The sequence below is a fragment of the Oncorhynchus mykiss genome, chromosome 20, assembly GCF_057628025.1.
Source record: "Oncorhynchus mykiss isolate SJ-2025 chromosome 20, ASM5762802v1, whole genome shotgun sequence".
In the NCBI taxonomy this organism is placed as follows: Eukaryota; Metazoa; Chordata; class Actinopteri; order Salmoniformes; family Salmonidae; genus Oncorhynchus; species Oncorhynchus mykiss.
In genome coordinates, this window is record NC_143041.1 from 51,327,545 (window position 1) to 51,346,797 (window position 19,253).

Here is a 19,253-nt window from a genome sequence, read left to right on the forward strand (position 1 = left end):
CTGTTCACTGGACCCTATGATCACTCGGCTACATAGTTGATGCCTGCTGGACTGTTCATTAATCACGGTACTCCATTTTGTTTTATTTTGTTTATCTGTCAGCCCCAGCCTCAAACTGAGGCCCTGTGTGTAGTTCACTAACCCTCTCTGCCCATTGATCACCATTTTACCTGTTGTTGTTGTCTTAAGCTGATTAGCTGTTGTTGTCTTAGCTAGCTCTCCCACTCAACACCTGTGATTGCTTTATGCCTTGCTTTATGTCTCTCTCTAATGTCAATATGCCGCCAACTTTATGGTTTTTACTTTCTAATTCCGTTTATATTTTTAGTTTTCCCTCGCTCAACTTTTTTCATTCAACTTTTTCAATAGCAGAATATTACAGCCAATCACAACACTGGCGGTTAAGTAATACTGTCAAACACCATCATTCCATTATTACTGAAGATATATTATGGACATTTTCAGGAAATACAATGCAAAAATACGACAAAATTCCTACTGGTTCCACCTTTAACAAGCTAACTTTCTACTGAATCAGTCTTTACCCCCCTCTGACTTTCTACTGAATCTGTCTGAACTCTACCCCCCCGACCTTCTACTGAATCAGTCTGAACTCTACCCCCCCCCGACCTTCTACTGAATCAGTCTGAACTCTACCCCCCCCCGACCTTCTACTGAATCAGTCTGAACTCTACCCCCCCGACCTTCTACTGAATCAGTCTGTACTCTACCCCCCCTCTAACCTTCTACTGAATCAGTCTGAACTGTACCCCCCTCTGACCTACTGAATCAGTCTGAACTGTACCCCCCTCTGACCTTCTACTGAATCTGTCTGAACTGTACCCCCCCCCCCCTCTGACCTTCTACTGAATCTGTCTGAACTGTACCCCCCTCTGACCTTCTACTGAATCTGTCTGAACTGTACCCCCCTCTGACCTTCTACTGAATCTGTCTGAACTGTACCCCCCTCTGACCTTCTACTGAATCTGTCTGAACTGTACCCCCCTCTGACCTTCAACTGAATCTGTCTGAACTCTACTCCCCCCGACCTTCTACTGAATCAGTCTGAACTCTACCCCCCCGACCTTCTACTGAATCAGTCTGAACTCTACTCCCCCCGACCTTCTACTGAATCAGTCTGAACTGTACCCCCCTCTGACCTTCTACTGAATCAGTCTGAACTGTACCCCCCCCCCTGACCTTCTACTGAATCCGTCTGAACTCTACCCCCCTCTGACCTTCTACTGAATCTGTCTGAACTGTACCCCCCTCTGACCTTCTACTGAATCAGTCTGAACTCTACCCCCCCTCTCACCTTCTACTGAAGATGTTTAATAGCTCAAATAAATTGACTCTCTTTGTGTGAATGATTATATTAGAGCTATAATACCTCCTGTGACTCATCATGTTAAAGGTGTTTTTGTCTCCTCCTGTACCAGGTCCTAATCTGAAGACATTATGCAAGCTAGCTGTTATTAACTACAGTCTTGACCAGGGTGGTCTACCACACGACATCAGGTAATTCTTCATTTTCTTTCCTACTCGTCCTCCTCTCTTCTCTCTCCTTCCCTTCCTTTTATCCTCCTTTTCACTCTTCCTCTTTTCTCTTCTTCCTCTTCCTCATCTTCCCTCTCGTCCTCTTATCTCCCATTCCTCATGAAACCAGACATATTGTCTATTCTCTTCTTCTCTCCTTCTTCTCCCCATCTCTCCTCTTCTTCTCGCCATCTCTCTTCTTCTTCTCGCTATCTCTCTTCTTCTCTTATCTCTTCTTCTCCTCTCATATCTCTTCTCTCCTCTTCATCGCTTCATATCTCTTCTTCTCTTTTCTCTTCTCTCTTCCACTTCTTCCCCCAACCAGTACTCATATGGGTTATTTTATCACCCCTTTATATTCTTGTTACTATTGCACAGCCTTGCCAGTGTCTCGTCCGATAATATGGTCATCGTTTTATATTCCACGCTTGACTACTAATTTTCTGATCATGTTCTGCATGTCAGCTGCTACCACTACTACTAATTTTCTGATCATGTTCTGCATGTCAGCTGCTACCACTACTACTAATGTTCTGCGTGTCAGCTGCTACCACTACTACTGTTCTGACAATGTTCTGCATGTCAGCTGCTACCACTACTACTAATGTTCTGCATGTCAGCTGCTACCACTACTACTAATGTTCTGATCATGTTCTGCATGTCAGCTGCTACCACTAATACTAATGTTCTGACAATGTTCTGATAATGTTCTGCATGTCAGTTGCTACCACTACAACTAATGTTCTGATAATGTTCTGCATGTCAGCTGCTACCACTACTACTAATGTTCTGATAATGTTCTGCTTGTCATTTGCTACCACCACTACTAATGTTCTGCACGTCAGCTGCTACCACTACTACCAATGTTCTGATAATGTTCTGATAATGTTCTGCATGTCAGCTGCTACCACTACTACTAATGTTCTGCATGTCAGCTGCTACCACTACTACCAATGTTCTGATAATGTTCTGATAATGTTCTGCGTGTCAGCTGCTACCACTACAACTAATGTTCTGATAATGTTCTGCATGTCAGCTGCTACCACTACTACTAATGTTTTGTTAATGTTCTGCATGTCAGCTGCTGCCACTACTACTAATGTTCTGATAATGTTCTGCATGTCAGCTGCTACCACTACTACTAATGCTCTGCATGTCATCTGCTACCACCACTACTAATGTTCTGATAATGTTCTGCATGTCAGCTGCTACCACTACTACTAATGTTTTGTTAATGTTCTGCATGTCAGCTGCTACCACTACTACTAATGTTCTGTTTGTCAGCTGCTACCACTACTACTAATGTTCTAATAATGTTCTGCGTGTCAGCTGCTACCACTACTACTAATGTTCTGTTTGTCAGCTGCTACCACTACTACTAATGTTCTGCATGTCAGCTGCTACCACTACTACTAATGTTTTGTTAATGTTCTGCATGTCAGCTGCTACCACTACTACTAATGTTCTGATAATGTTCTGCGTGTCAGCTGCTACCACTACTACTAATGTTCTGCTTGTCAGCTGCTTCCACTACTACTAATGTTCTGATAATGTTCTGAATGTTCTGCATGTCAGCTGCTACCACTACTACTAATGTTCTGCTTGTCAGCTGCTTCCACTACTACTAATGTTCTGATAATGTTCTGCATTACAGCTGCTACCACTACTACTAATGTTCTGCATGTCAGCTGCTACCACTACTACCAATGTTCTGATAATGTTCTGCATGTCAGCTGCTACCACTACTACTAATGTTCTGCATGTCAGCTGCTACCACTACTACTAATGTTCTGATAATGTTCTGCATGTCAGGTGCTACCACTACTACCAATGTTCTGATAATGTTCTGCATGTCAGCTGCTACCACTACTACCAATGTTCTGATAATGTTCTGCATGTCAGCTGCTACCACTACTACTAATGTTCTGCATGTCAGCTGCTACCACTACTACTAATGTTCTGATAATGTTCTGCATGTCCGCTGCTACCACTACTAACAATGTTCTGATAATGTTCTGACAATGTTCTGCATGTCAGCTGCTACCACTACTACCAATGTACTGATAATGTTCTGTATGTCAGCTGCTACTACTACTACTAATGTTCTGATAATGTTCTGCATGTCAGCTGCTACCACTACTTCTAATGTTCTGATAATGTTCTGCATTACAGCTGCTACCACTACTACCAATGTTCTGATAATGTTCTGCATGTCAGCTGCTACCACTACTACTAATGTTCAGATAATGTTCTGCATGTCAGCTGCTACCACTACTAACAATGTTCTTATAATGTTCTGATAATGTTCTGCATGTCAGCTGCTACCACTACTACCAATTTACTGATAATGTTCTGTACAGTGCCTTGCAAAAGTATTTGGCCCCCTTGAACTTTGCGAACTTTTGCCACATTTCAGGCTTCAAACATAAAGAAATAAAACTGTTTTTTTTTTTGAAGAATCAACAACAAGTGGGACACAATCATGAAGTGGAACGACATTTATTGGATATTTCAAACTTTTTTAACAAATCAAAAACTGAAAAATTGGGCGTGCAAAATTATTCAGCCCCTTTACTTTCAGTGCAGCAAACTCTCTCCAGGATTTCAGTGAGGATCTCTGAATGATCCAATGTTGACCTAAATGACTAATGATGATAAATACAATCCACCTGTGTGTAATCAAGTCTCCGTATAAATGCACCTGCACTGTGATAGTCTCAGAGGTCCGTTAAAAGCGCAGAGAGCATCATGAAGAACAAGGAACACACCAGGCAGGTCCGAGATACTGTTGTGAAGAAGTTTAAAGCCGGATTTGGATACAAAAAGATTCCCCAAGCTTTAAACATCCCAAGGAGCACTGTGCAAGCGATAATATTGAAATGGAAGGAGTATCAGACCACTGCAAATCTACCAAGACCTGGTCGTCCCTCTAAACTTTCAGCTCATACAAGGAGAAGACTGATCAGAGATGCAGCCAAGAGGCCCATGATCACTCTGGATGAACTGCAGAGATCTACAGCTGAGGTGGGAGACTGTCCATAGGACAACAATCAGTCGTATATTGCACAAATCTGGCCTTTATGGAAGAGTGGCAAGAAGAAAGCCATTTCTTAAAGATATCCATAAAAAGTGTTGTTTAAAGTTTGCCACAAGCCACCTGGGAGACACAGCAAACATGTGGAAGAAGGTGCTCTGGTCAGATGAAACCAAAATTGAACTTTTTGGCAACAATGCAAAATGTTATGTTTGGCGTAAAAGCAACACAGCTCATCACCCTGAACACACCATCCCCACTGTCAAACATGGTGGTGGCAGCATCATGGTTTGGGCCTGCTTTTCTTCAGCAGGGACAGGGAAGATGGTTAATATTGATGGGAAGATGGATGGAGCCAAATACAGGACCATTCTGGTAGAAAACCTGATGGAGTCTGCAAAAGACCTGAGACTGGGACGAAGATTTGTCTTCCAACAAGACAATGATCCAAAACATAAAGCAAAATCTACAATGGAATGGTTCAAAAATAAACATATCCAGGTGTTAGAATGGCCAAGTCCAGACCTGAATCCAATCGAGAATCTGTGGAAAGAACTGAAAACTGCTGTTCACAAATGCTCTCCATCCAACCTCACTGAGCTCGAGCTGTTTTGCAAGGAGGAATGAGAAAAAATGTCAGTCTCTCGATGTGCAAAACTGATAGAGACATACCCCAAGCGACTTACAGCTGTAATCGCAGCAAAAGGTGGCGCTACAAAGTATTAACTTAAGGGGGCTGAATAATTTTGCACGCCCCATTTCTTCAGTTTTTGATTTGTTAAAAAAGTTTGAAATATCCAATAAATGTCGTTCCACTTCATGATTGTGTCCCACTTGTTGTTGATTCTTCACAAAAAAATACAGTTTTATATCTTTATGTTTGAAGCCTGAAATGTGGCAAAAGGTCGCAAAGTTCAAGGGGGCCGAATACTTTCGCAAGGCACTGTATGTCAGCTGCTACCACTACTACTAATGTTCTGATAATGTTCTGCGTGTCAGCTGCTACCACTACTACTAATGTTCTGATAATGTTCTGCATGTCAGCTGCTACCACTACTACTAATGTTCTGATAATGTTCTGCATGTCAGCTGCTACCACTACTATGAATGTTCTACTAATGTTCTGCATGTCAGCTGCTACCACTACTACAAATGTTCTGATAATGTTCTGCGGTTCAGCTGCTACCACTACTACTAATGTTCTGCGTGTCAGCTGCTACCACTACTACCAATGTTCTGATAATGTTCTGCATGTCAGCTGCTACCACTACTACCAATTTACTGATAATGTTCTGTATGTCAGCTGCTACCACTACTACGAATGTTCTAATAATGTTCTGCATGTCAGCTGCTACCACTACTACCAATGTTCTGATAATATTCTGCAGGTCAGCTGATACCACTACTACTAATGTTCTGATAATGTTCTGCGGGTCAGCTGCTACCACTACTACAAATGTTCTGATAATGTTCTGCGGGTCAGCTGCTACCACTACTACTAATGTTCTGCATGTCATCTGCTACCACTACTACCAATGTTCTGATAATGTTCTGCATGTCAGCTGCTACCACTACTACTAATGTTCTGCATGTCAGCTGCTACCACTACTACTAATGTTCTGATAATGGTCTGCGTGTCAGTTGCTACCACTACTACTAATGCTCTGATAATGTTCTGATAATGTTCTGATAATGGTCTGCGTGTCAGTTGCTACCACTACTACTAATGCTCTGATAATGTTCTGATAATGTTCTGCATGTCAGCTGCTACCACTACTACTAATGTTCTGCATGTCAGCTGCTACCACTACTACTAATGTTCTGATAATGGTCTGCGTGTCAGCTGCTACCACTACTACTAATGTTCTGCATGTCAGGTGCTACCACTACTACCAATGTACTGATAATGCTCTCTATGTCTGCTGCTACCACTACTACTAATGTTCTGCATGTCAGGTGCTACCACTACTACCAATGTTCTGATAATGTTCTGTATGTCAGCTGCTACTACTACTACTAATGTTCTGATAATGTTCTGCGTGTCAGCTGCTACCACTACTACTAATGTTCTGATAATGTTCTGCGTGTCAGCTGCTACCACTACTACTAATGTTCTGATAATGTTCTGCGTGTCAGCTGCTACCACTACTACTAATGTTCTGATAATGTTCTGCATGTCAGCTGCTACCACTACTACTAATGTTCTGATAATGTTCTGCATTACAGCTGCTACCACTACTACTAATGTTCAGATAATGTTCTGCATGTCAGCTGCTACCACTACTAACAATGTTCTTATAATGTTCTGATAATGTTCTGCATGTCAGCTGCTACCACTACTACCAATTTACTGATAATGTTCTGTATGTCAGCTGCTACCACTACTACTAATGTTCTGATAATGTTCTGCGTGTCAGCTGCTACCACTACTACTAATGTTCTGATAATGTTCTGCGTGTCAGCTGCTACCACTACTACGAATGTTCTACTAATGTTCTGCATGTCAGCTGCTACCACTACTCAAATGTTCTGATAATGTTCTGCGGTTCAGCTGCTACCACTACTACTAATGTTCTGCGTGTCAGCTGCTACCACAACTACCAATGTTCTGATAATGTTCTGCATGTCAGCTGCTACCACTACTACTAATGTTCTGCATGTCAGCTGCTACCTCTACTACCAATGTTCTGATAATGTTCTGCATGTCAGCTGCTACCACTACTACCAATTTACTGATAATGTTCTGTATGTCAGCTGCTACCACTACTACGAATGTTCTAATAATGTTCTGCATGTCAGCTGCTACCACTACTACCAATGTTGTGATAATATTCTGCGGGTCAGCTGCTACCACTACTACTAATGTTCTGCATGTCAGCTGCTACCACTACTACCAATGTTCTGATAATGTTCTGCATGTCAGGTGCTACCACTACTACTAATGTTCTGATAATGTTCTGCGTGTCATCTGCTACCACTACTACCAATGTTCTGATAATGTTCTGATAATGTTCTGCATGTCTGCTGCTACCACTACTACTAATGTTCTGCATGTCAGCTGCTACCACTACTACCAATGTACTGATAATGTTCTGTATGTCAGCTGCTACCACTACTACTAATGTTCTGATAATGTTCTGCATGTCAGGTGCTACCACTACTACCATTGTTCTGATAATGTTCTAATAATGTTCTATATGTCAGCTGCTACCACTACTACTAATGTTCTGCATGTCAGCTGCTACCACCACTACCAATGTACTGATAATGTTCTTCGTGTCAACTGCTACCACTACTACTAATGTTCTGATAATGTTCTTCCTGTCAGCTGCTACCACTACTACTAGTGTTCGGATAATGTTCTGTATGTCAGTTGCTACCACTACTACTAATGTTCTGCATGTCAGCTGCTCCCACTACTTCTAATGTTCTGATAATGTTCTGCATGTCATCTGCTACCACTACTACTAATGTTCTGCATGTCAGGTGCTACCACTACTACTAATGTTCTGCATGTCAGGTGCTACCACTACTACTAATGTTCTGCATGTCTGGTGCTACCACTACTACTAATGTTCTGCATGTCAGGTGCTACCACTACTACTAATGTTCTGATAATGTTCTGTGTGTCAGCTGCTACCACTACTACCAATGTACTGATAATGTTCTTCGTGTCAGCTGCTACCACTACTACTAATGTTCTGATAATTTTATTCGTGTCAGCTGCTACCACTACTACTAATGTTCTGATAATGTTCTGCATGTCAGCTGCTACCACTACTACTAATGTTCTGCTTGTCAGCTGCTACCACTACTACTAATGTTCTGATAATTTTCTTTGTGTCAGCTGCTACCACTACTACTAATGTTCTGATAATGTTCTGCATGTCAGCTGCTACCACTACTACTAATGTTCTGCATGTCAGCTGCTACCACTACTACTAATGTTCTGATAATGTTCTGCATGTCAGCTGCTACTGCTACTGCTAATGTTCTGCGTGTCAGCTGCTACCACTACTACTAATGTTCTGATAATGTTCTTATAATATTCTGCATGTCAGCTTCTACCGCTACTAATAATGTTCTGCATGTCAGGTGCTACCACTACTACTAATGTTCTGCATGTCTGGTGCTACCGCTACTACTAATGTTCTGCATGTCAGGTGCTACCACTACTACTAATGTTCTGATAATGTTCTTATAATGTTCTGCATGTCAGCTGCTACCACTTCTATTAATGTTCTGATAATGTTCTGCATGTCAGCCGCTACCACTACTACTAATGTTCTGCATGTCATCTGCTACCACTACTACTAATGTTCTGATAATGGTCTGCGTGTCAGTTGCTACCACTACTACTAATGTTCTGATAATGTTCTGCTTTTCAGCTGCTACCAATACTACTAATGTTCTGATAATGTTCTATGTGTCAGCTGCTACCACTACTACTAATGTTCTGATAATGTTCTGCATATCAGCTGCTACCACTACTACTAATGTTCGGATAATGTTCTGATAATGTTCTGCATGTCAGCTGCTACCACGACTACTAATGTTCTGATAATGTTCTGCGTGTCAGCTGCTACCCCTAATACTAATGTTCTGATAATGTTCTGCATGTCAACTGCTACCACTACTACTAATGTTCTGCATGTCAGCTGCTACTACTACTAATGTTCTGATAATGTTTTGATAATGTTCTGCATGTCAGCTGCTACCACTACTACTAATGTTCTGCATGTCAGCTGCTACCACTACTACTAATGTTCTGATAATGTTCTGCATGTCAGCTGCTACCACTACTACTAATGCTCTGCATGTCATCTGCTACCACCACTACTAATGTTCTGATAATGGTCTGCGTGTCAGTTGCTACCACTACTACTAATGTTCTGATAATTTTCTTCGTGTCAGCTGCTACCACTACTACTAATGTTCTGATAATGTACTGCATGTCAGCTGCTACCACTACTACTAATGTTCTGATAATGTACTGCATGTCAGCTGCTACCACTACTACTAATGTTCTGATAATGTTCTGCATGTCAGGTGCTACCACTACTACTAATGTTCTGATAATGTTCTGCATGTCAGCTGCTACTACTACTGCTAATGTTCTGCGTGTCAGCTGCTACTACTACTGCTAATGTTCTGCGTGTCAGCTGCTACCACTACTACTAATGTTCTGATAATGTTCTTATAATGTTCTGCATGTCAGCTGCTACCACTACTATTAATGTTCTGATAATGTTCTGCATGTCAGCTGCTACCACTACTACTAATGTTCTGCATGTCAGCTGCTACCACTACTACTAATGTTCTGATAATGGTCTGCGTGTCAGTTGCTACCACTTATACTAATGTTCTGATTATGTTCTGCTTTTCAGCTGCTACCAATACTACTAATGTTCTGATAATGTTCTGTGTGTCAGCTGCTACCACTACTACTAATGTTCTGATAATGTTCTGCGTGTCAGCTGCTACCACTAATACTAATGTTCTGATAATGTTCTGCATGTCAACTGCTACCACTACTACTAATGTTCTGCATGTCTGCTGCTACTACTACTAATGTTCTGATAATGTTTTGATAATGTTCTGCATGTCAGCTGCTACCACTACTACTAATGTTCTGATAATGTTCTGCATGTCAGCTGCTACCACTACTACTAATGCTCTGATAATGTTCTACATGTCATCTGCTACCACCACTACTAATGTTCTGATAATGTTATGCATGTCATCTGCTACCACTACTACTAATGTTCTGCATGTCAGCTGCTACCACTACTACTAATGTTCTGATAATGTTCTGTATGTCAGCTGCTACCTCTACTACTAATGTTCTGATAATGTTCTGATAATGTTCTGCATGTCATCTGCTACCACTACTACTAATGTTCTGATTATGTTCTGCTTTTCAGCTGCTACCACTACTGATAATGTTCTGCATGTCAACTGTTTCCACTACTGCTAATGTTCTGTTAATGTTCTGCATGTCAGCTGTTTCCACTACTACTAATGTTCTGATGATGTTCTGCGTGTCAGTTGCTACCACTACTACTAATGTTCTGCATGTCAGCTTTTTCCACTACTACTAATGTTCTGATGATGTTCTGCGTGTCAGTTGCTACCACTACTACTAAAGTTCTGCATGTCAGCTGCTACCACTACTACTAATGTTCTGATAATGTTTTGCATGTCAGCTGCTACCACTACTACTAATGTTCTGATAATGTTCTGCGTGTCATCTGCTACCACTACTACTTATGTTCTGCATGTCAGTTGCTACCACTACTACTAATGTTCTGATAATGTTCTGCGTGTCATCTGCTACCACTACTACTAATGTTGTTATAATGTTCTGCATGTCAGCTGCTACCACTACTACTAATGTTCTGATAATGTTCTGTATGTCATCTGCTACCACTACTACTAATGTTCTGATAATGTTCTGCATGTCAGCTGCTACCACTACTACTAATGTTCTGATAATGTTCTGTATGTCATCTGCTACCACTACTACTAATGTTCTGATAATGTTCTGCGTGTCAGCTGCTACCACTTCTACTAATGTTCTGTATGTCATCTGCTAACACTACTACTAATGTTGTGATAATGTTCTGCATGTCAGCTGCTACCACTACTACTAATGTTCTGATAATGTTCTGTATGTCATCTGCTACCACTACTACTAATGTCCTGATAATATTCTTATAATGTTCTGCATGTCAGCTACAACCACTTCTACTAAAGTTCTGCATGTCAGCTGCTACCACTACTACTAATGTTCTGATTATGTTCTGCATGTCATCTGCTACCACTACTACTAATGTTCTGATAATGTTCTTATAATGTTCTGCATGTCAGCTACTACCACTTCTACTAATGTTCTGATAATGTTCTGCATGTCAGCTGCTACCACTTATACTAATGTTCTGATAATGTTCTGCATGTCAGCTGCTACCACTTATACTAATGTTCTGCATGTCAGCTGCTACCACTTATACTAATGTTCTGATAATGTTCTTATAATGTTCTGCATGTCAGCTACTACCACTTCTACTAATGTTCTGATAATGTTCTGCATGTCAGCTGCTACCACTTATACTAATGTTCTGATAATGTTCTGCATGTCATCTGCTACCACTACTACTAATGTTCTGATAATGTTCTTATAATGTTCTGCATGTCAGCTACTACCACTTCTACTAATGTTCTGATAATGTTCTGCATGTCAGCTGCTACCACTTATACTAATGTTCTGATAATGTTCTGCATGTCAGCTGCTACCACTTATACTAATGTTCTGCATGTCAGCTGCTACCACTTATACTAATGTTCTGATAATGTTCTGCATGTCAGCTGCTACCACTTATACTAATGTTCTGCATGTCAGCTGCTACCACTTATACTAATGTTCTGCATGTCAGCTACAACCACTTCTACTAAAGTTCTGCATGTCAGCTGCTACCACTACTACTAATGTTCTGATAATGTTCTGCGTGTCATCTGCTACCACTACTACTAATGTTCTGCATGTCAGCTGCTACCACTACTACTAAAGTTCTGCATGTCAGCTGCTACCACTACTACTAATGTTCTGATAATGTTCTGCATGTCAGCTGCTACCACTACTACTAATGTTCTGATAATGTTCTGCGTGTCAGCTGCTACCACTACTACTAATGTTCTGATAATGTTCTGCATGTCAGCTGCTACCACTACTACTAATGTTCTAATCATCAGTCTCCCTCTGTGACCCTCATTCCCTCTAGTCTCCATCAGTCTCCCTCTGTGACCCTCAACCCTTCTAGTCTCTATCAGTCACCCTTAGCCCCTCTCGCCCCCTTTAGCGTCCCTCTCTGGCCCTTAGCCCCTCTAGCCCCCTTTAGCGTCCCTCCCTGGCCCGCAGCCCCTCTAGCCCCCTTTAGCATCCCTCCCTGGCCCTCAGCCCCTCTAGCCCCCTTTAGCGTCCCTCCCTGGCCCTCAGCCCCTCTAGCCCCCTTTAGCGTCCCTCCCTGGCCCTCAGCCCCTCTAGCCCCCTTTAGCGTCCCTCCCTGGCCCTCAGCCCCTCTAGCCCCCTTTAGCGTCCCTCCCTGGCCCTTAGCCCCTCTAGCCCCCTTTAGCGTCCCTCCCTGGCCCTCAGCCCCTCTAGCCCCCTTTAGCGTCCCTCCCTGGCCCTTAGCCCCTCTAGCCCCCTTTAGCGTCCCTCCCTGGCCCTTAGCCCCTCTAGCCCCCTTTAGCGTCCCTCTCTGGCCCTTAGCCCCTCTAGCCCCCTTTAGCGTCCCTCCCTGGCCCTCAGCCCCTCTAACCCCCTTTAGCGTCCCTCCCTGGCCCTCAGCCCCTCTAGCCCCCTTTAGCGTCCCTCCCTGGCCCTTAGCCCCTCTAGCCCCCTTTAGCGTCCCTCCCTGGCCCTCAGCCCCTCTAGCCCCCTTTAGCGTCCCTCCCTGGCCCTCAGCCCCTCTAGCCCCCTTTAGCGTCCCTCCCTGGCCCTTAGCCCCTCTAGCCCCCTTTAGCGTCCCTCCCTGGCCCTTAGCCCCTCTAGCCCCCTTTAGCTTCCCTCCCTGGCCCTCAGCCCCTCTAGCCCCCTTTAACGTCCCTCCCTGGCCCTCATCCCCTCTAGCCCCCTTTAGTGTCCCTCCCTGGTCATCAGTCTCCATCAGCGTCCCTCCCTGGCCCTCAGCCCCTCTAGTCTCGTATTCGTCGTCAGCCTGCTCTCTGCTTCTCATGTTTCAACCTCCTTCCCTGGTCCGTACCCTCAGCCTAAAACCCTCAGCCATACAGCAGGACCCTCAGCCTAAAATTCAACCCTCCCTCATCCTAACCCTCAGCCTAAAACTCCCTCCCTGGTCCTAACCTTAAGCCTAAAACCCTCAGCCGTGCAGCAGGACCCTCAGCCTAAAGTACTTCATCCCTGGTCCTAGCCCTCAGCCTAAAGCACTTCATCCCTGGTCTTTACCCTCAGCCATACAGCAGGACCCTCAGCCTAAAGTACTGCATCCCTGGTCCTAGCCCTCAGCCTAAAACACTCCCTCCCTGGTCCTAACCCTCAGCCTAAAGCTCTCCCGCCCTGGTTCTTACCATCAGCCATACAGCAGGACCATAAGCCTAAAATACTCCCTTTCTTGTCCTAACCCTTAGCCTGAAGAACTCCCTCGCTGGTCCTAACCCTCAGCCTAGAGAACTCCCTCCCTGTTCCTAACCCTCAGCCTATAGAACTCCCTCGCTGGTCCTAACCCTCAGCCTATTGAACTCCCTCGCTGGTCCTAACCCTCAGCCTATTGAACTCCCTCTCTGGTCCTAACCCTCAGCCTATAGAACTCCCTCGCTGGTCCTAACCCTTAGCCTAGAGAACTCCCTCCCTGTTCTTAACCCTCAGCCTATAGAACTCCCTCCCTGTTCCTAACCCTCAGCCTATTGAACTCCCTCTCTGGTCCTAACCCTCAGCCTATTGAACTTCCTCTCTTGTCCTAACCCTCAGCCTAGAGAACTCCCTCTCTGGTCCTAACCCTCAGCCTAGAGAACTCTCTCTCTGGTCCTAACCCTCAGCCTATTGAACTCCCTCTCTGGTCCTAACCCTCAGCCTATTGAACTCCCTCTCTGGTCCTAACCCTCAGCCTATAGAACTCCCTCCCTGGTCCTAACCCTCAGCCTATAGAACTCCCTCGCTGGTCCTAACCCTTAGCCTAGAGAACTCCCTCCCTGTTCCTAACCCTCAGCCTATAGAACTCCCTCCCTGTTCTTAACCCTCAGCCTATTGAACTCCCTCTCTGGTCCTAACCCTCCGCCTATTGAACTCCCTCTCTGGTCCTAACCCTCAGCCTAGAGAACTCCCTCTCTGGTCCTAACCCTCAGCCTAGAGAACTCCCTCTCTGGTCCTAACCCTCAGCCTATTGAACTCCCTCGCTGGTCCTAACCCTCAGCCTATTGAACTCCCTCCCTGGTCCTAACCCTCAGCCTATAGAACTCCCTCGCTGGTCCTAACCCTCAGCCTATAGAACTCCCTCTCTGGTCCTAACCCTCAGTCCCACAGCAGGACACTCAGCCTGTGTCTCTAACGGTCACTGTCTCTTTTTTAGGTGGGAGCTGAATGCCATGACCACCAACAGTAACATCAGCAGACCTATCTTCTCCTCTCATGGCTAAACTGACCCAGAACACCAGGGCTGAACTGACCTCAAAACTACCACAATACCAGAACACCAGGGCTGAACTGACCCAGAGCTACCACAGTACCAGAACACCAGGGCTGAACTGACCCAGAGCTAGCTGGCTGTCATAGTACCAGAAGATGATCCACCATCTGAGCTGGCCTTTGACGCTACTAGAACCTGGGAGAGAACCCTACGGTCTGGCCTTAACCAACTGCACTTAGCTCAAGCAGTATCAGGGCTGACTCCACCAGAACCTTAACGCTCTGAAGTCCTGTCAGTAAAACCATGTTTCTCTTAGTTATAGATCAGAACCTGTCTGGTTGTCCTAGGTCTGGTTCTCTACCTGCCAGGGCTGTTTGAATCTACTGGACCTGAAGACCTGGAGGCTGTCTGCCTGTCTGTTTTTACAGTAACATTTTGATCTGGTCTGGATTGAAGTTTTCTTCTTCCTTGGTTTGTCTATCTATCGCTCTCTCTCTCTCTCATTTTCTCTCTCTCTCGCTTCTCTTGTTGTCCTCCCTGGACACTATCAGGAGGGGATGAATGGTGCATTAGTATCTGGGTTTGTGTTGCTCTCTTTCTCAATGTGAATCACCTTGATCGTTTTACCAGTATTACGACAAGCAGAACATATTCTTCACTCAACACTGATTTCTCTTTCTTGAAAGAGTTGCAGAAGTGAATGCTGACATTTTGACATTTAGTTTTCTCTGCTCCGTACTCTCTCCTGACTGATCAAATGTCTGTGGAGGGGCACCCCTCCACCATTGGTTTTGTTTAACAGCTCATCAGGGAAGGGACAGAAGTTCTGAACTCAAAATGTCCTGAGTGGATAACTAACCTCTCTTCTCTCTGTGGAGGTGAAATACGTGTCATCCCACTGTACCAGCTGAGAGAATGCCTCTAGAATGCATCCGTCACAGCCAACCACCGTAGAACCCCATACGGCTGTGCTGCTCTCTGCTTACAGCTGACTCTAGAAGTTAGAATAAGCTTAACAAAGTTAAAAGTTCCATTCATCTCCTGGTTAGTCTTTAACTGTCACTCATGCAACATGTGAAGATTTTGGACCCACCACATGGAGCCTGCCTGTTGAACAAACCTAGAATACAACATTGGGTGTAGAGGACAGTACTATAGTACTATTCTATATTACGACTAGGGTAGTACAGCACTATACTGCTACTAGGGTACTATACTACTGGGTACTATAGTAATATACTACTGCTATACTACTAGGGTACTGTAGTATTAGGCTACTATAGTACTTTACTACTACTACTACACTGCTAGGGTACTATAGTACTATACTACTACTATACTACTAGGGTGCTATAGTACTATACTACTACTACACTGCTAGGGTACTATAGTACTATACTACTACTATACTACTAGGGTGCTATAGTACTATACTACTAGGGTACTATAATACTACTGTGGTATACTGTTACACTACTGGGGTACTATAGTATTATACTACTGGAGTACCCTAGTAGTACTGTAGTAGTGTAGTACTACAGTATCCTAGTAGTAGTATAGCATGATAGTACCCTAGTAGTACAGGGTACCGTAGTAATATACTACTACTGTACTACTAGGGTACTGTACTGCTAGTATACTATACTACTTCAATACTAGGGTACTATCGTACTATACTAGAAACACCTGTCCTACACCTTCCTGACATTAGCCATATATTTTAGCCCAGGCAGAAGAACATTTAATTAACCCCTGGGTGCTTCCCTGCTGATCAACATACATACCTTCAGCCCCTGCTGATTAACATGCATACCTTCAGCCCCTACTGTTCAACATGCATACCTTCAGCCCCTGCTGATTAACATGCATACCTTCAGCCCCTGCTGAATAACATGCATACCTTCAGCCCCTGCTGAATAACATGCATACCTTCAGCCCCTACTGATTAACATGCAAACCTTCAGCCCCTGCTGATCAACATGCATACCTTCAGCCCCTGCTGATCAACATGCATACCTTCAGCCCCTAATGATCAACATGCATACCTTCAGCCCCTACTGATCAACATGCATACATTCAGCCCCTGCTGATCAACATGCATACCTTCAGCCCCTACTGATCAACATACATACCTTCAGCCCCTGCTGATCAACATGCATACCTTCAGCCCCTACTGATCAACATGCATACCTTCAGCCCCTACTGATCAACATGCATACCTTCAGCCCCTGCTGATCAACATGCATACCTTCAGCCCCTGCTGATCAACATGCATACCTTCAGCCCCTACTGATCAACATGCATACCTTCAGCCCCTACTGATCAACATGCATACCTTCAGCCCCTGCTGATCAACATGCATACCTTCAGCCCCTACTGATCAACATACATACCTTCAGCCCCTACTGATCAACATGCATACCTTCAGCCCCTACTGATCAACATGCATACCTTCAGCCCCTACTGATCAACATGCATACCTTCAGCCCCTGCTGATTAACATGCATACCTTCAGCCCCTACTGATCAACATGCATACCTTCAGCCCCTACTGATCAACATGCATACATTCAGCCCTACTGATCAACATACATACCTTCAGCCCCTGCTGATTAACATGCATACCTTCAGCCCTGCTGATCAACATGCATACCTTCAGCCCCTGCTGATCAACATGCATACCTTCAGCCCCTGCTGATCAACATGCATACCTTCAGCCCTACTGATCAACATGCATACCTTCAGCCCCTACTGATCAACATGCATACCTTCAGCCCTACTGATCAACATGCATACCTTCAGCCCCTACTGATCAACATGCATACCTTCAGCCCCTACTGATCAACATACATACCTTCAGCCCCTGCTGATCAACATGCATACCTTCAGCCCCTACTGATCAACATGCATACCTTCAGCCCCTACTGATCAACATGCATACCTTCAGCCCCTGCTGATCAACATGCATACCTTCAGCCCCTACTGATCAACATGCATACCTTCAGCCCTATTGATCAACATGCATACCTTCAGCCCCTACTGATCAACATGCATACCTTCAGCCCTACTGATCAACATGCATACCTTCAGCCCTACTGATCAACATACATACCTTCAGCCCCTACTGATCAACATGCATACCTTCAGCCCTACTGATCAACATACATACCTTCAGCCCCTGCCCAAAGCCAAGGAGGTGGGATATTCTATTATGTTTTATTTTTCTGTGCCAAATATATTTAGGTTTCATGCTAACCCAAATGGCCAATGGATGAGGACTAAAGTTAGAGTTCATCATCCTCCACCCTACCTGACCACCCTCCACCCTACCTGACCACCCTCCACCCTACCTGACCACCCTACCTGACCACCCTCCACCCTACCTGACCACCCACACCCTACCTGACCACCCTCCCTGACCACCCTATACCCTACCTGACTCCTCTCTACCCTGCCTGACTCCACTCCACCCTACCTGACTACCCTCCCCCCTACCTGACCACCCTCCACCCTACCTGACCACCCTCCACACTATTTGACCACCCTATACCCTTCCTGACTAACCTCCACCCTACCTGACCACCTTACACCCTACCTGACCACCCTCCACCCTACCTGACCACCCTATACCCTACCTGACCACCCTACCTGACCACCCTCCACCCTACCTGACCACCCTCCGCCCTACCTGACCACCCTATACCCTACCTGACCACCATATTTGACCACCCCATACCCTACCTGACTCCCCTCCTTGCCTGACTACCCTATACCCTACCTAACCACCCTACCTGACCACCTTATACCCTACTTGACCACCCTCCACCCTACCTGACCACCCTCCCTGACCACCCTCCACCCTACCTGACCACCCTCCCTGACCACCCTATACCCTACCTAACCACCCTACCTGACCACCTTATACCCTACTTGACCACCCTCCACCCTACCTGACCACCCTCCCTGACCACCCTCCACCCTACCTGACCACCTTTCCTGACTACCCTCCACCCTAGCTGACCACCCTACCTGACTACCCTGCACCCAAATCAAAATCAAATCAAATGTATTTATATAGCCCTTCGTACATCAGCTGATATCTCAAAGTTCTGTACAGAAACCCAGCCTAAAACCCCAAACAGCAAGCAATGCAGGTGTAGAAGCCCTTCCTGACTACCCTCCACCCTACCTGACCACCCTCCACCCTACCTGACCACCCTATACATTTCCTGACTACCCTCCACCCTAGCTGACCACCCTACCTGACTACCCTGCACCCTACCTGACCACCCTATACCCTACCTAACCACCCTATACCCTATCTGACCACCCTCCACCCTACCTGACCACCCTCCACCCTACCTGACCACCTTATACCCTACCTGACAACCCTCCACCCTACCTGACCACCTTATACCCTACCTGACCACCCTACCTGACCACCCTATACCCTACCTGACCACCCTCCACCCTACCTGACCACCCTCCACCCTACCTGACCACCTTATACCCTACCTGACCACCTTATACCCTACCTGACCACCC

At 45.0% G+C, this 19,253-nt stretch overlaps 1 protein-coding gene and 2 long non-coding RNA genes across 8 annotated transcripts in view; 1 reads left to right on the forward strand and 2 right to left on the reverse strand.

Annotated features, from left to right (window-relative positions):
• klhdc3 (kelch domain containing 3) overlaps positions 1–15,179 on the forward strand; it is a 70,234-nt gene extending 55,055 nt beyond the window's left edge. For 5 of the 6 annotated variants that reach the window (XM_090211968.1, XM_036956450.2, XM_036956452.2 and 2 more), the window contains 2 exons: positions 1,440–1,518; positions 14,653–15,179. In XM_090211968.1, coding sequence (XP_090068094.1) covers positions 1,440–1,518; positions 14,653–14,719 — 146 coding nt within the window. In that variant the 3' untranslated portion in view covers positions 14,720–15,179. Of the gene's footprint in view, positions 1–1,439; positions 1,519–10,494; positions 11,577–14,652 lie in introns of those variants that run through there. The other variant, XM_090211970.1, reaches the window with a different exon arrangement.
• Positions 15,180–15,299: 120 nt separating this feature from the next.
• LOC149974615 (uncharacterized) lies at positions 15,300–18,549 on the reverse strand. Its single transcript, XR_016489260.1, has 2 exons — positions 18,397–18,549; positions 15,300–18,123 (listed from the first exon to the last, which is right to left on the reverse strand). It is a non-coding gene; the product is annotated as an uncharacterized LOC149974615 (long non-coding RNA).
• Positions 18,550–18,561: 12 nt separating this feature from the next.
• On the reverse strand, positions 18,562–18,957 carry LOC149974616 (uncharacterized). Its single transcript, XR_016489261.1, has 2 exons — positions 18,898–18,957; positions 18,562–18,658 (listed from the first exon to the last, which is right to left on the reverse strand). It is a non-coding gene; the product is annotated as an uncharacterized LOC149974616 (long non-coding RNA).
• Positions 18,958–19,253: the final 296 nt, after the last annotated feature.